The sequence below is a fragment of the Lagopus leucura genome, unplaced genomic scaffold (assembly GCF_019238085.1).
Source record: "Lagopus leucura isolate 7727_CA_CO unplaced genomic scaffold, USGS_WTPT01 Super-Scaffold_100037, whole genome shotgun sequence".
Lineage (NCBI taxonomy): Eukaryota > Metazoa > Chordata > Aves > Galliformes > Phasianidae > Lagopus > Lagopus leucura.
Genome location: NW_024962286.1, coordinates 916,550 through 934,631, shown reverse-complemented (window position 1 = coordinate 934,631; position 18,082 = coordinate 916,550). Strand labels below are relative to the sequence as shown.

General features: G+C 45.1%; 3 protein-coding genes across 3 annotated transcripts; all 3 read left to right on the top strand.

The window, feature by feature from the left end:
• The first annotated feature begins 700 nt into the window (after positions 1 to 700).
• Positions 701 to 1,800, top strand: LOC122186406 (C-type natriuretic peptide 1-like). The gene is made up of 2 exons (XM_042883027.1): positions 701 to 831; positions 1,438 to 1,800. The coding sequence occupies exons 1-2, from the start codon at positions 745 to 747 to the stop codon at positions 1,741 to 1,743; spliced, it is 393 nt and encodes a 130-aa protein (XP_042738961.1). The 5' UTR covers positions 701 to 744; the 3' UTR covers positions 1,744 to 1,800.
• Positions 1,801 to 5,949: 4,149 nt separating this feature from the next.
• Positions 5,950 to 6,641, top strand: LOC122186604 (natriuretic peptides B-like). The gene is made up of 3 exons (XM_042883418.1): positions 5,950 to 6,045; positions 6,142 to 6,440; positions 6,554 to 6,641. Exons 1-3 carry the CDS (start codon positions 5,950 to 5,952, stop codon positions 6,639 to 6,641), a joined length of 483 nt encoding a protein of 160 aa, XP_042739352.1.
• Positions 6,642 to 10,185: 3,544 nt separating this feature from the next.
• Positions 10,186 to 13,261, top strand: LOC122186405 (natriuretic peptides A). Its single transcript, XM_042883026.1, has 3 exons — positions 10,186 to 10,406; positions 11,994 to 12,279; positions 12,554 to 13,261. Exons 1-3 carry the CDS (start codon positions 10,287 to 10,289, stop codon positions 12,568 to 12,570), a joined length of 423 nt encoding a protein of 140 aa, XP_042738960.1. The 5' UTR covers positions 10,186 to 10,286; the 3' UTR covers positions 12,571 to 13,261.
• The last annotated feature ends 4,821 nt before the right edge of the window (positions 13,262 to 18,082 follow it).

The following is an 18,082-nucleotide window of genomic DNA, read 5'->3' as shown; positions in this document are numbered from 1 at the left end:
CTTCCTGCCAGACTAACTTCAGATTTAATAACAATTACATAGAGGAAGAACACAGAAATTTTTAATTTGGATCCAAGGCAGAAAATGACCTTCTTCGTCAACTTAAACTATGGCAAAGTATTCTGTGCATCAAAATTTACGTTCTCGTGCAACTTACTTGACATATTTTTAGGACTTGGATGTACCCACTTCTCCAAATAACACTCTTATGGCTTACTAATGCCATATTAACAAATTAGGTGATAATATTTGGTTCTCAAATTGAATATTTTGAGACACCCCTCACCTCCCCCCCCTTTCCCTCTGTTTTTGTATTTCACAGAGCCAGGTGAATTCCTTTTTCATTCAGTACTTCTCTCACAATTACATTTCCCCAGAGGCAAAGGAAAGGCTCAGTGATCAACTTAAGGAGCACTGAGCTAAGCAAGCTGACATATATAAATGGCACCAAGAACACAGGCTGCAGAGACCTTTACATTCACAGCAACAGAATGATGCTGCATTGCCTAAGCGTAAAATGCTCCTTTTATTCCCAGCCAGAAAGGAGAACTATTTCTTCCCTCCTCCTCTTGGGAGAATGAAAACAGATCAGAACCTCAGACCAATCCTTGCACTGGCTGGAACTCAAAAGGTAGACTTGGGAGGGGTTGGAGGAAGATATAAAGGCTGGTGGCTGGAGACACAGAGTGGCACAGAACTGAGTGACTCAAGGAGAGGAAGAATCAGAGACATCAAGACACGAAGATGAAACTTCTTTTTTGCCCTGGATTCTTCCTGCTGCTTATTGTCAGCCAGAAGCAGGCAACGGCCAAACCTATTTCCAGCTTGCAGGTAAGTGCTGCTCAATAGAATGGAAAGAAATTGATGCTCCTTTAGGATGTAGGCGCCTCAGATTACCAATGTTTCTCCCAACCCCAGCTAAAGAAGTAGGAGACATTCAAAGGGAACACGACAGCAGAAATCCTGAAGTTAGGCAGGCAGAGTTATTTAATGGAGGGAAACTGAAGCAGCCAATTACTGGATTTACATTTCTGATCAGTTGAGGAAGCTGAAATGGAAACATTTTTCCCATGGGGTCAGTTTGGAGATTTCAGATTTAGGGTCATTCTATGATTGAGTGAAGCAATAAACTTCTGGAGAAGGAATTTGCCTAGAAGGGCTCCTTCCTGTAGACTTCGAGCAGCCACCTGCATGGTCCTCCCTCAAGCCTCTAGTTAAAGCTGAACATTGAATTAATAGGTTGTGCCTGCACAACTGTGAAGAGGATTTTCTCCTCTGTGCAGTGCAATAATACAGTACCTGCTCCTGAGCTCCAGAGGCAGAACTGGTAAATAAACCTAGAATCCTCTAGGTTAACTGAAAAAAATACCCAGAACCCCTTCATTTTTCTCCTGTCCTCCTCCAACCTTTCCTTTTCTACTTTTTTCCCCTGCTCAGAGTCTGTCCATGCTGTTAGATGAGGAGCTGGAGCATCCCCTGGTCTCAGAAGAGAGGGACCGTGAGCAAGATGGCTCAATCCCAATAGGTGCCTTTGAGCAGGAAGATGCTGAGTTCCAGTGGACCCGAAACACCAGAGATCAGCCTGCAAGGACTTCCACTGCTGACAGTGCTGCCCAGAGGCTCCTCAGTGACCTCTTAGGCTTACCTCGGAGATATCCAAACAGAATCAAAAAGGGTCTGTCCAGGAGCTGTTTTGGGGTCAAGTTGGACAGAATTGGGTCGATGAGCGGACTGGGGTGCTAACTGCTTACTGTGGTAAGAAAGTCATGGACACGTGGGTTTTGTGTATAACTTGTATAAATATGTAGAAGAGCTCATTTAATTAACCTTTAAGAAAGGGTGCCTAGAGTAACTTTCATCCCCCTATTGAAAACACAGTTAATTAACTTCACTGGCAGAATACATAATCAGCAGTATGCTTAAAACCCATGAAAACCACAGCTCTGCTTTACCTGCTTTTCACTCCTTTCTCCCAGTCAGATGTATGCACTTCATGTTGTCACAGATGCCAGATCAGGGAGGCTTTCACCAATTCCTTAGGGATTCTTCTGTCAGTCCAAACTCTGGGGATGCAGCTGGCCCTAAAACAGAAAGCAGTCATCAATTTCCATGTGTGAAATCCTGTCCACATCTCTTTTTTTTTAAACTTATTCTTTTGCTTTCTTGACAGGACTGACCTGGAGGGTTCAAAGGACCTGCTGGCTATCAGTGAGATATTAAGCCCTTATTTGCATTGGTTCCACCAACCCATCTACAGATGATGTACTGAACCTCTCCCCTAAATTACTTAGGGGAGACAGAATAGGACACACCATAACTGTATGCTTATTTGTATCAGAGTAATTATTTGTGAGCATCTACCAGAAATGTAAGTACAAAAAACATTTGTACTGTTTATGTAATAAATGTATAAATGAACAGTTTCCATTATGTCATGGATAATAAACTTTTTTTTCCGTAACTGGGTGAATTTGTTTCAATCCTTTGCTGCAATTCTCTTTTGTGTACCATTCCTGAAGGGGATGCAGTGCTGCTGTTTGCAATTAGACATAACCCACTAAAATTCAAAAGCATATTAGAATCTGCTCTCTGGTATAGGTAAATTGGAGTAACCTTCCTGAAGTTAAAGATCTCATACACAAGACACCCAGCCTTTGGCCACTATTGTTTGAATTTAAAGGACAACTGTGTTAGCTAAGTTTCGGTTTTGCTCCTTCTAAATGCAATTCCTATGGAAAGAAAAGAAGCCAGGATCTGCAGGAGAGCTACAAAGAGCCTAAGAAAACTTGATTCTTCTCTCACACTGTTCTCGATACACAGCTTTCCCCCTCAAGCCACAGACTTGCTCTAGGAAGGACATGAATGCTACAAGCTCACAAGAGCATATCATACAAGCACTTAAAAGCTGTATATCAGATACAAGAAAGCACAGAATGATTTGCTAATGGAGATGGTCTCCCCTTGCCCAAGCTACCAGCAGCTCCTCTCTGTATTTTCTTCTGATCTCTCACCCTTTTAATACACCTTGCATATTTAGAAATTAGTTTAATTCTACCTCTCTATGGCTATTTCAGCCTTCAGGATCTTTATCTCCTCAGACCACTAGTTGGGAGGTTATCAGCAATGGTGCCTCAAACCCTGAGCAGGAACTGCAAAACACATCCTGAAGGCTGCCCTACTTACCAGTCTCTATGAGGTCTTATGCCGTTTCCTACTTACTCTGCTTAAGTTAATTTGATAACAAATCAGCAGCAACAGCAAAAGCACCCTAAACAGTCACTTACTGGCAAGGAATGGTCTCACCACTTCCACAGGCACCTCCAAGCCTCTCAAACAATGGAATAACCCACATAATTAATTATTTGTGCTGCCTTTCTTAAGCAAAGCAACAAGTAAATGAAGTACTTCATCAATAATGAAAAATTAGAGCAAGGAAGGAAGGATAAGAGTACCTCCACTTGTCAGCAGCATTCACTTTGCACTAGACACGTAAAGCATGGTCTTAGTGCTATTGCTACAGCATGATGAGTGTAAGCAGCATTTCTAGATGGAGTCCCATTCATGGGCAAATCCTCCTAGAGTTCTACAGCCTGGTTGGACCACACATAAAACTCTCCTTTCTGTAGCTTCCATCATACAAACACCTCTCTCCTGTACATTCATTGCTCTAACTCAATATCCTTCAGAAAGAGAGCTTCTTTTCTTCCAGTAGAGAGAGTTACAATAAAAAGAAGCAGACCTTCACTCGTAGAAACCCCACAGGAAGCATCCAGCTCTCTTAAATACATTCCCTCTTGGGCATGCTACCCCTAGCGTGGCCCAGGTGCAGCCTAAATGGTAACAAGGTGAATCCACACAGCCTGCTGACAAGCAATGAAGGGCAAGTATGTTGTGACAGCTGGTGCCAATGGGAAGGTGTAGCATCCTTCCTAACGATGCTGGGTCTGAGAGCCTCCCTGCAGTAACCCTAGGAGCAGGTGTGCTCTCATAGGCCTGAAAGCTTCCTGATGGTGGAATTTGAATGCTGAAAACACTAAAAACATTAAAAAAAAAAAAAAAAAAAAAGTGCTACTGGAATCTGTTTCCTAAACATCCTCAGCCTGTTTACAAACTCAGCTGTACTACCTTGAAATTATTTGTGGATAAAATAAAATAGGTCTGAAGAGGTTGAAGATTGAGCTGTTGTCAACAGAATCCTACAGCAGGTGAATAAGAAATTGCTAAGATCTTCAACTCCCCCGACACTGAGCTGTAACATGGCATCCTATCAGCTGGCATTTGGGGTGAACATTTTAAAAAGCCACTATTCATAAGGAAAGAACAATTTATTTCACATAAAAGGCCCCGTAATTAGGTCCCTAGGACTGAAGCCAGATGTGTCTGTACTTTAGGCAATTTGCTGAGTTCTATTAGCATTTAAACAATCAAAGCTAACCTTTGAAGTTAGCATGCCAGTCAGACAGGGGAAGCTCAGCTCTAGCTGTGTCATTTCCATCCCCACTAAGAAGCAGTGCATGAATTTACCAGCCAGGGTTACAGGAGGAGCTGAGAAGAAAAGCTTGCAGTAAAATAACACCTACACACCATGAAACATACACATACCTTTCCCAAATGAGTCTTCTTTCAGGAAAGGAGGCACTGCTTGTTGTGATGTTTTAAACAAAACAGCTTGCTGACTGGTGGATGCAGAGATCATCGTCCTACACCATCTGATATTGTTTGATTCGTCAAAGACAAATGATGTCAGCTGTAGGCAGGTTTGTGGGACAGAAAGACCAAAAAAAAGCAGGGAAGGGAATGTAAAAGCATAATGTATGTTGCAATACAGTGTGTGGCAGTAAAAGTCCACAAAAACTTACTGTAAAACTCCTTGAACTCAGAGGAAAGGCATTATAGGATCATAGAATCATTAAGTTTGGAGAAGACCTATAAGATCATCCAGTCCAACCATCCACCCATCATTAATACTGCCACTGAACCATGGCCCTAAGTACCACATCTCCATGTTTTTTGAACGTTCTTTGGCTTTGCTGAGCTAAAGGGCAGACCCTGAGACAACAGCCCAAGCAGAAATCACTGCATATCTACTGAAATCAAAGAGATTCGTGGATGTCCAAGCAGACAAAGAGTGCAGAAAGCAGAGACCCAGGCAGGGATTGAATGGACCGTCTGCTGCTCTGCCCACTGGATTCAGTAAGAATTTACCAGAGTCATCTTGATTTGATCCTTGGTACAGGAGGGTGCAGCGAATGCCAGAGGAACAACTGAATGGCTCAGGTTGGGAGGGACCTTAAAGACCATCCCATTCCAACCCCCAGGAAAGCAAGATGCATCATCTCAGGAATTTGTAAAATCTCCTCAAACCAAACCTCATTCTATTCCCAAAGAACAAAAATATGTATGCAGAGAAGAAAAGGCTGTGTGGAGCTGCTGCAGGCAGGGAAAAATTCCAGCTCCTTCTTCTCCCTCTCAGCAATGAGAAATGATACATCCCTCATCCCTTGGAGAGGAAATCAACCCTCTTCTCGGGTAGCTGCTGTGCGCCTGTGGATGTGAAGCAGAGCAAACAGGCAGAAAGCACAAGGTCCTTCCCTGCATCACCTCCTCCCTAACAGTGATGGAGAGTGGAGGGGGGGAGGAAATCACCAGGAGAATGAGTGCTGCCAGGAGGGGAGGAGGTGACCTGGGGCAGTTCTCTCCCTCTGAAGGAGGTGTTGCACTCAAGGAACCCCCCTCTCCCAGAGGGTCACCTATGGGGCCAGTTGTAACCAGTTCCCTTATCGAAGCTGGGGGACAGAGCTCTGGCTCCTGTGGGGATCTGGAAGGAGGCAGCTGAGCTCCCTCTGGGCAGAGAGAGCAGGGATATAAGGAGAGGCTTCTGTGGGTAAAGTGAAAACACAGGGAGAGCTGGGGATAGGATAGGAAGAGAAATAGAGAGAGAAGGAGAGGATGCATCTGCTGGATCTTTGCTGCAAAGCCTCACTACTGCTGCTGTTTATGCCATGGGCTGGTGGTGAAAATGATGCGGAGCTGCAGTCCTTGCAGGTACTGGGGCTGGGACTCCTGGGGACATGAGGACAAGAGCAGAGCTGCCCATCTGATGCTGCAGTTGCCACTTCTCACCTCTGCTTCCCTCTCCAGGAGATCCTGGAGGCTTTGGAGCAGCTCCAGGAGGAGGAAGGGGCACCAGCCCTGGAAGATGAGCTGGGTGCTGGGGCTGAAGTTGGTGGCTCTGAGTGGGATCTCCAGGGGCTAGAAAGCAGCCCGGTGGGTGCCCTTCTGCCAGCTCCCAGCCCTCCCCAACCAGCGGGGGGACAGAGCCAGTGGAGGAGCCTCCTCTCCTCCTTCGGACGGAGGCATTTCTCCGGCTGCTTTGGGACGAGGATGGAGAGGATCGGCGCGCAGTCGGGGCTGGGATGCAATCATTACAAAGCCCGTAGGTCTCGGGTCAGATCCAGAACTCCCTGTGAAGTGATGGGGACAGGGGCAGCTGGCTGCCAGCCTCAGAGTAGCTCCCCTACCCCTCCAGCTCTTTGCCCTTTATTTTTTTCAGGTTTCTGGAGGAGAAGGAGAAGCTGAAGCCAGGACTGGCTCTCAAGCACTGGTCTTGTCCCTCTGCTGGACAGCCAGCCTCCCCCTGAAGCTTCTGGAATTTGGGGTATACAACAATAAACCTTTTGTATGAAGCCTCTAGTGCCTTTTGTAAGTGTTTTCTTTGGTCACAGAATAGCGCAGATATAGAACTCCTCCCCACCCCCCGAAGTCCTCCACTCCCTCTACCCTAAGGGCTTGGTCCTTGGCACTGGCCAGATCACCTTGCCAGGTCTGGAAGGCCGTGTAGCACCATTCCATGCCAGGGAGTTACCCCAGTAACTCTCCTTGCTGCGCTGGAGAGGCACCACAGCCAATTCCAGACCCATGGCAATGCGCTCAGTTGCCTACCACGAGCATTTCACTGCTCTGGCTATGAATCCTCCCAGTAGGTGGGCAGAGGGCTCAGGGTTAATTCCAAGTAGTGTGCTACACATGCCCCGTCCCATGGGCTATGCCAAATTTGGCACGGCGGGCCGCCACGGAGTGCCACTGAAGACAGAAGAGCTGCATGGCTTTAAAAATACATTTGGCAGCAGCCGAAGGGCAGCCAGGCCTTCAGGACCGGGGACAGACGCCAGAAGCCCGCAGCGAGGAAAGCAGCCCCTGCAGGGCCGCGTTGCACATCGTTACCTTTTCCTTTTGGTTCCCAAACTGATGGTCTTGAGCCTATTCTGTGCTGGTGAAATCTCACCTGGATCACCGTGTGGGGTCCTCAGTACAGGAGAGATGTGGACCTGTTGGAGTGCATCCAGAGGAAGGCCACAAAAATGATCCCAGGGATGGAAGGCCTCCCTGCAAATGGTGATGGGACAGGGGAAATGGTTTCCAACTAAAGGAGGGGATTTAGATTGGATATAAGGAAGAAAGGTGATGAGGCACTGGTACAGGTTGCCCAGAGGCACTGGTACAGGTTGCCCAGAGTGGTGGAGATGCCCCATCCCTACAGGCACCCAAGGTCAGGGAATGGGGTTCTGAGCACCTGATGGAGCTGTGGGTGTCCCTGCTCACTGCAGGGGTTTCATCTGATGGCCTTTAGTGTCCCTTCCAACTCAAACCGTTCCATGATTCTATAACTGTTGATCTAATGGAACTGCAAGAAAAGAGAGTTTGGGTTGGTGTACGGCAGAGTTCTGAAGGTTTTAGTCACCTCACCATGCTGCAGGGGTAGTGGCAGTGCTAACCACGGCTGAGCTCTGTCCATGTACTATCCCTGCTCCTTTCAGGGATCCTCTCGAGATCCTCCTCCTCCTCAGCTCCTGTCCCATATTCCCTCTCCTAAAACTAGTTTTCCCACTCCTAAAACTGGCCACAGTATGCATTTATAAGCACCTAGTGCTCTGTTTAGAATTCTAGTATTTACTGTACAAATAGTTAGCAAAGCATGGGTAACGCCTTGGTCTTGTCCCTTCACTGCTGGACTGTAAAGCCAAAAGTTCCTATTAGCCTTGCAAGGGTGATGATGCTGAGATACCCCAAGCAGAAAAACAAGTGAGCTTAATAGCTGAGTTCTATCATTTTACACCCCATTTGTTTTGGCAGAGCTGTCAGATGGATAACAGAGGACAGAATTTGTAAACATGATAGCTACCGTGACGGCCAGTCAGTTCATCCCATCTGTATGCTTTCATATAGGCTATGTGAAATAGTGCACAGGCATATCCACGTTGGAAAAATTCTATTGAGGCTACAGTTGGGCCCCTAGATCTCATCTATCTGCTGTGGAATGTGGAAGAATGAAAGTGAACTAATTAGTAAAAGAAAGGAGTAGCTCTTGGTCCAGGTTACTGAAGGCAGCCTTGCAATATTAGGTTGTTTTACACAGATAGGCCACTCATAGCTAAATATTGCCTCATGACTGATACCACGTTCCTTCTTTCTCAGAGCTGGGTCTGTGACCTGGGGTTTGCTTTACAGATGTGCTGAGCTCTCAGGCAAAACTGACATGGAGCAACAGGGTTTTTTTTTAGCACAGGGACAGCACTAGAGAATAGTTGGCAGGTGGGAGCAAAAGGAAAGAAAAAGAACAGTAACAGACCCTGATTACTTTAACTGGACTCTCAATATTAATGAATACCATTTATAATACTGGTACTCATCCATTCTCAGCTTACAAAATGAAGATAAGTAAGAAAATACCTGCAATTATTTAGCGAACCATGTAGACATTGCAGCACAGAGTGTCAGTAACAAAGCTGTCAGGTTGGTAACTCTTTCTTTACCACAATTTGAACAGGACTAAATAACAATGGGCTGGAACACATTAATACAGAACTGAGTACTGCTTTATGATACCATACAGATGGGCTGACTTCAAGCCATGCTGGGAAAAAAAGCAGTATTTGGGCTCGACTTCACAACCTTGAGAATGCCCTTTCCTGTATAATTTTGGTAGGCAGGTCATGTGAACAGCGTGTTTGTATGTTTGTACACAAATACTGTGCTAAGACATGAAAAAATATTTTATTCTATTATTATTTAGAAGCTGTACCCTGGAGATTATTTCAAGAGCCACATTCCTATGAAAAGCCAACAAATTATTACTAGCCTGACATAGGCAACTTCGTCATATATCTCTTCCCGTTTCAATTTTGAGTATAAGGAATGTTAGGAAAATGCAGCACAAACAATATGCTTCAGAGTTTGAAACATATAAAAAAGTAACTGTTATTAATTGCATTAAAGACAGTGCTGGAAGAAGACCTAGCAGCAAGTCTGCATCGTTGTAAATTCTCATTTCAACGCAGACAGTTTTCAGCTAAGCTTGAAAACTTCAGTTCTCAAAGAAACCAGTACACAAAAATTAATCCAGAATCTGGCCACCTCCTCTTTAAATATTATTAATGCAGGGTCAAACCTTACCACGGATGTTTAAAGAAATCCCACTGGTTTAAATGTCCAGCTGTTAATAGTATAATAAAAATTTTTCCGCGGTGCCAAAGTCAGTTCCATGGGACTGGAGGAACTCAGTGTCCCCACAGCGGCTGCCAGGAGGTGCAGATCAGGTGCTTCTGTTGCTGGCAACATGCAAATACAAAGTCTTAATGTGATCTCACCTCTACAGCGATGGGGAAAGGGAAGTGGCCCAAACCTGAGATTTTCAGCACGCTCCATGGCATGCGGTGGCTACGTGTATTCCTTATATAGAAGGAGAATGTGCATGGTACTTTAGGTATCCTAAAAGTAGATTCATCTTCAGCCTTTGCTCTCCACCAAATACTCATCTGCAAAGCTTCCTTGCTTTCCTTATAAACAGCAATTTCCCTACGGAAATCTTCTAACTGAGCAGAGTTTAGAGCGGCTGTTTCCCACCTCCCTAAATCTGAGCATAGGGGTCTCTTGAAGGAAAATTGCTAAGAATTTCCAACTGGACTATGTAATCACAGCGCCTGGTATCAAGAGGAGGGGGAGTGACATGAAATCACTGACTTGTGACATACATTCCTCAGCAACAGCAGCTGCTGCCTAATGACAGCTAATAAAGGGAATCTTCCCTTGACAGAACCGCATGCCTGCAGTGGGACTGGAATGTGCCCCAGATAAATCCCCTGATAACCCAGGAAGCAGAGATCACACCAAACCATATAAAAGACAAGCTTCGAAAGAGAGAGGATAGGAGAAAGAAGAGAGAGACCTGAAGAGCCATCTCAGAAGAAACAGCTTGAACCTCCCCTATTCCCAACGAACCCAGCGCCATGGACACTAGAGGCTCATTTTCCTGTTGTTTCCTCTTGCTGCTTCTTGTCCAGCTGCAGCCCAGCAGGGCCAACCCCATCTACAACCTCAGCCCTGCCAAAGAACTGGCCAGCATGGAGGTGAGATGACTCTTTGCTTTTAATAGGTTAAACTTCCTGGGGGTTTAGAAGTGTGTGCAACTGTGCTTTTGCCTTTCTTTTGTATGGTCAGATAGCTACGTTAGCAATTGTATGTAGTGGTCAAAGTCCCAGTTCTTCACAGGAGTGCAGAGAAGCTTTGTAGGGCAATACCCTCCAGTGCTGGGATCACCCAAGCTGCTGGGTGGCAATGAGAAACAGAATTCCTATGCCGTGAGATGGCTGCTTTGGGTTTTCACCCTTCTCTTAAGCAATAGCCTCGTTTTGAGTTTCTTAACGAATTACAGCAATATCCCAGAGAAAAAACATAGCAATGCATCATGGCATCCCAATAAAAACAATAGAAAACTTTCAAGTGGGCTTATCCCATTAAGAGGCAGGTATAGTGGGCCAGGGCAGCCCTACTGCTTTGGGTTTGTGGATTTAAGAGAGAAGAGCTGCATGCGGATGGGAGGTGAAGAGGTAAAGCAGAGCACTCAAAGTCAATCTTCTAGAAGGTGTATTACTTGTGCAAACCGAGAGGAACAGTATGATCACGTAACTGTGACACAGCCAGAAAAGACTCTGGAGCTGTAAAATTACCACAGGCTTACTTTAATGAGCGAGACTTAGAGACTTATTACAATAGCTTGGGGAATGATAGAAACTTAAGATTCTGTCTTTAAAGACCAAACCTGACAACTCAAGCATTTCTTTGGACTGGCCCAGTAGCCAGCATCATATCCTGAGAACCAACTCCCTAAAATGATTAGGACAGTGTCAGCCAAAGCTAAAACTGCCTCGTGCCCCCAGGCTCCTCTGTCTCCAGCTGAAAAGAGTGGCTTCCAAATGCATTCACCCTCAAGCAAGCCATGAGGTTCACTCCTCTCTAGCCCACTTTCAGAGATGGGCAATTTGATTCTTCGATGATGATGAAGGATGAGCTGTCCTTGAGCAGGTTCCCTATTATTCAAAGCTTTAAAAATTATGGAGAATGGTACCCAGAAGGTGAGACAGCAGACAACTTTTTCATACAGATATTTTTAAGGAGATGCACATTGCTTTAAGGAGCAGAAATCTTAGAATACCTAGAGTAGAGATTAGTGGAAAACACCAGGAGCTTCTCATAGTGATGTCCACTGCAATAACTGGGGGTTAAAGATGAGCAGACTTTAGTCAAAATAAGAAGAGAGAGACAACAGATGACCAGCAGCATTGCAGGCAACTTCTGAGAGCATGGGAGTCACTATGGGTTCGGAAGTACTTTGAAATCGTGGACTATTGCGGGGTTGAGAGGCATCTCTTGTTCTGTTTCTGTGCCAAAAGCTCTTCTATGCTTGCCAGTGGGACTGTGGCACTTCTTTGGCAGACAGCTTGTAACCTCTCAGCTACAGCTACAGATAGGTGGAATTAATGTAAACAGGGATTTAACACAGAGGACAGAGCTCACGAACCACCAGCATCTCTGGAATCCAACCAGGGAGTACTTAAAGGTGGCTGCAGAACCACAGACAAATTCAGTCAGATGAGTGGAAGAGCTAATAAACGCATGAAACCAGGAGTCTTATGAAATGAATCCTTCTCTTATAGGCTCTTCTGGAGAGACTGGAGGATAAGTTTGCACTGATTGAAGCTCTGGAGTCCAATCCTGACCTGCAAGAGCCCCAAACCCAAGAGGAGATTCCACCAGAACTCATAGATGACAACGATGAGCAGAAGGCTGAACCCAATCTAAGATCCAACACTCCTCTGTCCTACAGGAACCCCTTCCTCAAGAGACTGAGGGGGGTGCAGATGCCCCGGATGATGAGAGATTCTGGCTGCTTCGGCAGAAGAATCGATAGGATTGGCTCCCTGAGTGGAATGGGTTGCAATGGTGAGTCCAACTCAAGCCATTCTGGTGAAAAGGCGGACTGCATTTATGTTTTTGCAGCAAGGGAGGAGCAAGGTTTCATTAAAATCTTTAACAATAAGAAATCGTTAAACACTTTGAGTAACAAGGAGCTCATTTTAGTCTAATCTTTAATTTTTTTCCAAATTTTTTCCAAAATAAACTTCACGTTTATTGATCAGACGGATGAAAGCGCTGCTGACAGTGGTGGCATAGGTAGAAAGATTCCAGTACCACTTACTGTGTGTTCGGTTTGCAGGTTCCAGGAAGAATTAGGACCACTTCACCCTGAAGAATGCTTCGCAGAACCCGTTCCTCCCAAGATGAAAGCTCGTCAACAGAAAGTTATTCCTATTTTTATTTATTTATTTATTTATTTATTTGATCTCTCTCTCTCTCTTTTTCTTAATAACATTTCTTACTCTGGCACCGTGAGACCATCTTTAAATAAAACTAACACATAAGATATCTATGCTGGAACCTCTCTCCTGTCTGTTGCATTAAAATTTCTTGTATTTTCCTAAAGTCAAAAGCCTACGTTTTATTGGTACTCTGGTACCCACAAGGCTGGATCTCACTTACACAAGACCAAGAAAATATGAAGCTGGGAAAATGAGAATGAGTTTTTCCCTACATTTTTGCTCTCTACACTAAGAAATTATAACAGATGAGCAGGAGAAAAAAAAAAAAAAAAAAAAAAAAAAGCTTGCTCAACACTGGAAGACCCACAACAGTAGATGTAGTTTCAGTAACAAGAAAGTCCTTTTGCTGATACAGATTACTCAGTCAACGCAGCTGCCACTCCACTGCCACACATCCCTCATGTGAGCAAAATTTACAAGAAAAGAAGTAAAAATTGAAGCAAAACTCCACAAGTTAGAAGCTAACTAGAGGGAGGAAAGGGAATTCATTGTATATGCTTTCTAGCACTGACCAAATAAAGGCTATAAGCACCAACAGAAAGATACGTCATTGACTGTGTCTTGTCTCACTCTGCATGTGGTTGAGCTGCTGATGCTCAGTGCTTCTTGATGCTTCTCAGAGGGCATGAATGCTATCACAGTACTGAAAGCAGGTGGGATCACTTCAGTTACGAGCATTTTGTGCATAACACTTATTCCTTTCTGGGAGTCACACAGTTCTGAACACGACTGACAGGAATACTACTCATTTAAACTTTTGTAGCTGGATCTCACACCTATAATCTGAATCCACATCCTCCCCATAGGTTTAGATTGCCAGAACCATTCACTTAGCATCCTAAAGATCCCCTTGGGATCAAAAGCATTGAACTCAGACTCTACACAACTATCCTGCGAGTCCGTGCACCACCAGAAACTGGGTTATGGCGAGGATCAAGTTAGAGTTTTGTTTCCAGCATTCATTACTGGAGCACCCAGGAAAGCTCATTCAGAGTGTAAGATCATAGCAGGATGGACTCAACTGGTGAAAGGGCACATACACCCATCAATGAAGTCTATCCGAAGAGGAATGATACTTGGGACAGGCAAGGTGCCAGTGCCATGCCAGTTGTTGACAACAGCTCTCAGAAACCACAGCTGTAGTGAACTTGGAGTGCTAACAACACGCCTGCATGCCTGACTTCCCACACGCTGCTATAAAAGGAGGTAAAACCAATCCTCATGCTGTAACATTAACGGCCCTTACTGGAGCTGAATTTTACCCAGTCAAGCAAAACTTGCACGGATGCATCAAGGCCCCACAAATTATCCCTCCCTTTCAGCTCCCCAGGGCACAAAACACTCAAGAGCTCAGTGCTAAAAATGGCAAGAAGAGTTGGCACTGCCTGACCCAAAGCCAGGTGGGTCCAGTATTAAGAGCAAGCCAGTTCCCGGTGGAACAGGTCTGTATTGGCTTGCAGACAGCATGTTAATAGACCCTGCAGCCTGGGAGAGCTTAATTGAGAGCTGGCAATTTAGGAAAAAAGCATCTCTGTGGCTAGATTTTTAGTGCTACTCCCATAAACACACTGAGCTATAAACCTCCCCTGGGGAAATCGTGCAGACAGGTCAGAATAGGATTGAGTGCAGGAAAGAGCACCTGGAAAAGCTGAATGAGAGAAACTCAGCACTGATCAGCTCTATGTGCAAAGAGCATCTCACCCAAGGAGAAGCAGAGCTACCACAGAAAAGGGAACAGACAGTCCCAAACAAGCATAAGACAAAAACAACCCACTCCGTATGGAGAAAGCAAGGGCACCTGAAAGCTGAACTCCTCTTCCCAGCAACCTGTGGTTGGGCTCATGGCTCAAACATCCAAAGGAGGGTCCTGTTTTCCTGTATGCAACAGAAGGTGCTAAATCCACACGGCAGTATTTCCCCTTCGTGCAGACAGAAGCTGACACCTGATGACTCTTTATTTCTTTCTGCTGTTTTCATTGCAGTAATTTGCACAGCTGCACGTGCCAGCCATGAAAGGATGCAGCAATTCCTTCTAACTGGGATGTGCTCTCTTACAGCAGCAGTCAGTCTTGCATGAATCCACATCTAAACATGAGGAGGCTTTCTTCAGGTTTGTAGAGGATCTGCCTTTCAGTGCCTGTGCATTTTGGAAACTAATCCTGGCAGAACTTTTTGGAGACAAAGGAGGAACTGCATGAGAGAAGAAATAAACAACACCAGTCTGCTGTGAGAGCATGAACCAAAGATTAATGTATTCCTACTGTCTTCACACCTACAGACATGCCTTCCAGAGAAAATGCCCCTAAGGAAAGGCAAGGTTTGCAGAAGGTACTGATAACAGTGTAGGAAATAGGCCAGCGGCCACACACCCAAGCACTTCAGTTTTGCTCTAGCAGCTGTGCTATGAGTCAGAGCTGAGACAAGGAGCCAGCGTACCTTGTAATGGTAAACAATTCAGAAATAGGATGCCTCTGGGACAAGCTTTTGCTGCAAAGCAAGAGCTGATGGCAAATGCAGATAACAGCGACGTTACACGCAACTGTTCAGCACCGAGCTCAGGACAGCTCTGAAATCCAGCCCTCCTCCATGCTGTTGGGCGTCGGAGCGCTTCACAAACCTTCACCAACAGCACAGTAGATGATGCACAGTACAGAAGATGTACCCAAGTGCTACCGTGCAAAGGAAGGAACATCCCAGTGAGATCAGAGGAGGACCAGCCCAGCACTCTCTGCCAGGCTCCAGTGACATTTGCCACCTCCTGCAACGCCACACTTCATCCTTTCTTTGTAACAGCTTCTGGCAGTAACCCTGACCGGTGGTACATTATTGAGCAGCTTTCTTTCCTTTGAACTTGGAAATGCAGTAATGACACAGGTGTGCTTCATACACACCATACAGCCTCATTTGGGAAAGCAGTTCAGTTGGTCTGGGGTTCTTACACTCACACTTTTTGATCATGAAGCCTCAAAATGAACTGAGCGTGCCCTGCAGCAGGTGTCCCAGGACTGTCATTCCCTGCTAGGGTTGTACCATTGCCATTCCAGTGAGAGCTAGTGGACAACCAACTTTAAACCTTCTGCTGTCTCTAATACCCAATCCTTCAACAGAGTGAGAGAAAGAACACAATGGGCTTCGTTCTTTAAGTGCTATTCCAGCCATCAGCACAAGTAGAAAGAGGTGGGGGGCTCAAGATTACAGCCTCACAGTAAGGAGAAGGAAGAAAAAACATGAACAAAACAAGGCAGGAAGAAGCTTTAAGGTCACAGAAGGGAGCTCTCACACATCATTGCTGGCCCTCAGAAACTGCTGCCGTCTTGGATTCTTCTTACTGATCACTTGTAATAACCATCTGAGCCCTCTCCTCCTGTCATCCTATCTGAACAAAATGAAAGGAAGTGGTACAACTGGTGCGCTGAATCTGTGAATGAATGAAGTCACAGGCACACCTGCCCCCCTCCCAGCAGTACAGCTCATTATGAACAAAAGGCTGTATCACACATAAATTCTGTTTTCCTCACAGCAGATTCTATCACCAAGTGATATTTCCAAAGAAAGCAGCAGCTTACACCTGTAATCAGAGTTTGGGGTCTTTTATGTGCAAAGAAAGCATGTCAGACTTTCCCTTCCTATCTCCCACTTGATGTCTCAGAGAACCAGCAAAATCCTGCATAGAAAAAGAAGCAGAGTTGTGAGGAGAGGGAATTTCTTTTATTTTTATTCTTTAAAGACAAAGTACTGAGAAAGGCTTTTTATGTTGGGAATCAGGAAGGAAAAAAAAAGAAAGATCAGATCAATCTGTAAAGCTGGGCATCCCACAGAGATGCTCTCAGGTATAAGCAGCAAGGAGATGCTGGGTGAGTCAGCAAGGCTCTCTGTGCTGTCTTGCCTTCTCTGTTACAGCTGTGAGATCTTCAGCACAGTGCCGTTTCCTACATTCACCTACACAAGTGGGTACCAGGCTCCTTGACTCATCCTTTTCTTTCTGTAGCTCTGAAATAGCCTGGAGAAGGGGACACCTTGATCATACACACAGCAACATCTAAATCTCATTGAAACTGAACCGATACCCCTCACTCCTGAGATGGTGAAGGGGGGCAACTTGCTGCCAGCTCATGGCAGCTGTGAAAGAACTCTTACACTCTACAGTGGATGCTACAGAGGCTTGAGTGCATCCCAGCGCACTGCTGAAACACACTTCAGAACCTTGGACAAGAAGAGCACCTTCATCCTCTCACGAAATGCAATGAAAGCCTGGGGTGGCCATCCTATTTCTTTCTATGTATGCACTGCATGACACACAACTCTACACATATACAAACCTGCTGAAGATGGTGGTTTGTATGTTGCCAGCAAAGAAATTGAACAACACTGACTTCTGTTACATAGACAGGGACTGTAACACATGGTTTAATTGATGAGCCTATAAATCTTGGTAAAAAGGGACTTAAAGCTAAATATGAAGCAGCTTGCCTTAAGCATGAACTTATTGCACAGCTTTTCTCATAACCACCTCTATCACCCCTGATAAAACAAATAACAAGTGCTGTTCTTCAACAAGAAGCGTCACTGCTTGTATTTTCTGCAAGAAGGTTGATATCACACCAAGCTGACAAGCTGCTCCTGAAAACATGACCAGAAATCTCTTCTTTGTGTGTGCGCTCTGGGAGAGAAAGCAGACAAATGAGTGGCAGCCTGTTACCTCCTTTATTTACTGCTATACTAAGGCAGTATTGATATGCATGGGTTTTAAGACAATCAATGTCTCTCATTTCCTTCTGTGTTACTGCATTATGAGCAAGGGTTGAGGCATTTTCCTCCCTTACTATTTTGCTGACTCTCCTCCTGATTCCTTCCTAGGAAGGCACCTTAAGAAGATCACATCACTTATTTAGAGCCCACAGCAGGATCTGCTATCCCCTCCCAACAGAAGCTTTCACCCATTTCAGGCCATGCCTATCATGGCTGACCTCGTGTAAGAGCTGTTACGTGCATCCTGCATACCACAGCAGCACGAGGAAGAAAATCAAGCATGGAAAGGCAGTGAGCTTCTAGGTCAAGTACTTAAACTGTGCTCAAGGACTGTACTGACGTTTTTAGACTATAAGCAAGTGATGAAAGATCAAAATTTGCCACAACTTCTTGGCTGTATGCTCACAAACAGGAGCTAAACATGAAATTAAGATTCATACGGAGATATCGTCTGTGAAACAAGAGGTGCAATATTGCACTCTGAACACGGGTTATGTGGAGGAGAGTGGAAAGCAAGAGTTCCCAAGTGAGAAAAGCAGCAGTCACTTCTAGCAGTATGCACAATGCAGCTCCTTATCAAACATCTGTTCATTTCTGCCTTTTAAACACCTTTTCTG

What these genes read in the sequence shown, in the direction of transcription:
- LOC122186406 (XM_042883027.1), top strand. Translation starts at nt 745, where the DNA reads ATGAAACTTCTTTTTTGCCCTGGATTCTTCCTGCTGCTTATTGTCAGC. An exon ending in AACCTATTTCCAGCTTGCAG is followed by an intron (nt 832 to 1,437) that starts GTAAGTGCTGCT and finishes TCCCCTGCTCAG; the next exon opens with AGTCTGTCCATGCTGTTAGA.
- LOC122186604 (XM_042883418.1), top strand. Translation starts at nt 5,950, where the DNA reads ATGCATCTGCTGGATCTTTGCTGCAAAGCCTCACTACTGCTGCTGTTT. An exon ending in CGGAGCTGCAGTCCTTGCAG is followed by an intron (nt 6,046 to 6,141) that starts GTACTGGGGCTG and finishes TTCCCTCTCCAG; the next exon opens with GAGATCCTGGAGGCTTTGGA. An exon ending in AATCATTACAAAGCCCGTAG is followed by an intron (nt 6,441 to 6,553) that starts GTCTCGGGTCAG and finishes TATTTTTTTCAG; the next exon opens with GTTTCTGGAGGAGAAGGAGA.
- LOC122186405 (XM_042883026.1), top strand. Translation starts at nt 10,287, where the DNA reads ATGGACACTAGAGGCTCATTTTCCTGTTGTTTCCTCTTGCTGCTTCTT. An exon ending in AAGAACTGGCCAGCATGGAG is followed by an intron (nt 10,407 to 11,993) that starts GTGAGATGACTC and finishes CTTCTCTTATAG; the next exon opens with GCTCTTCTGGAGAGACTGGA.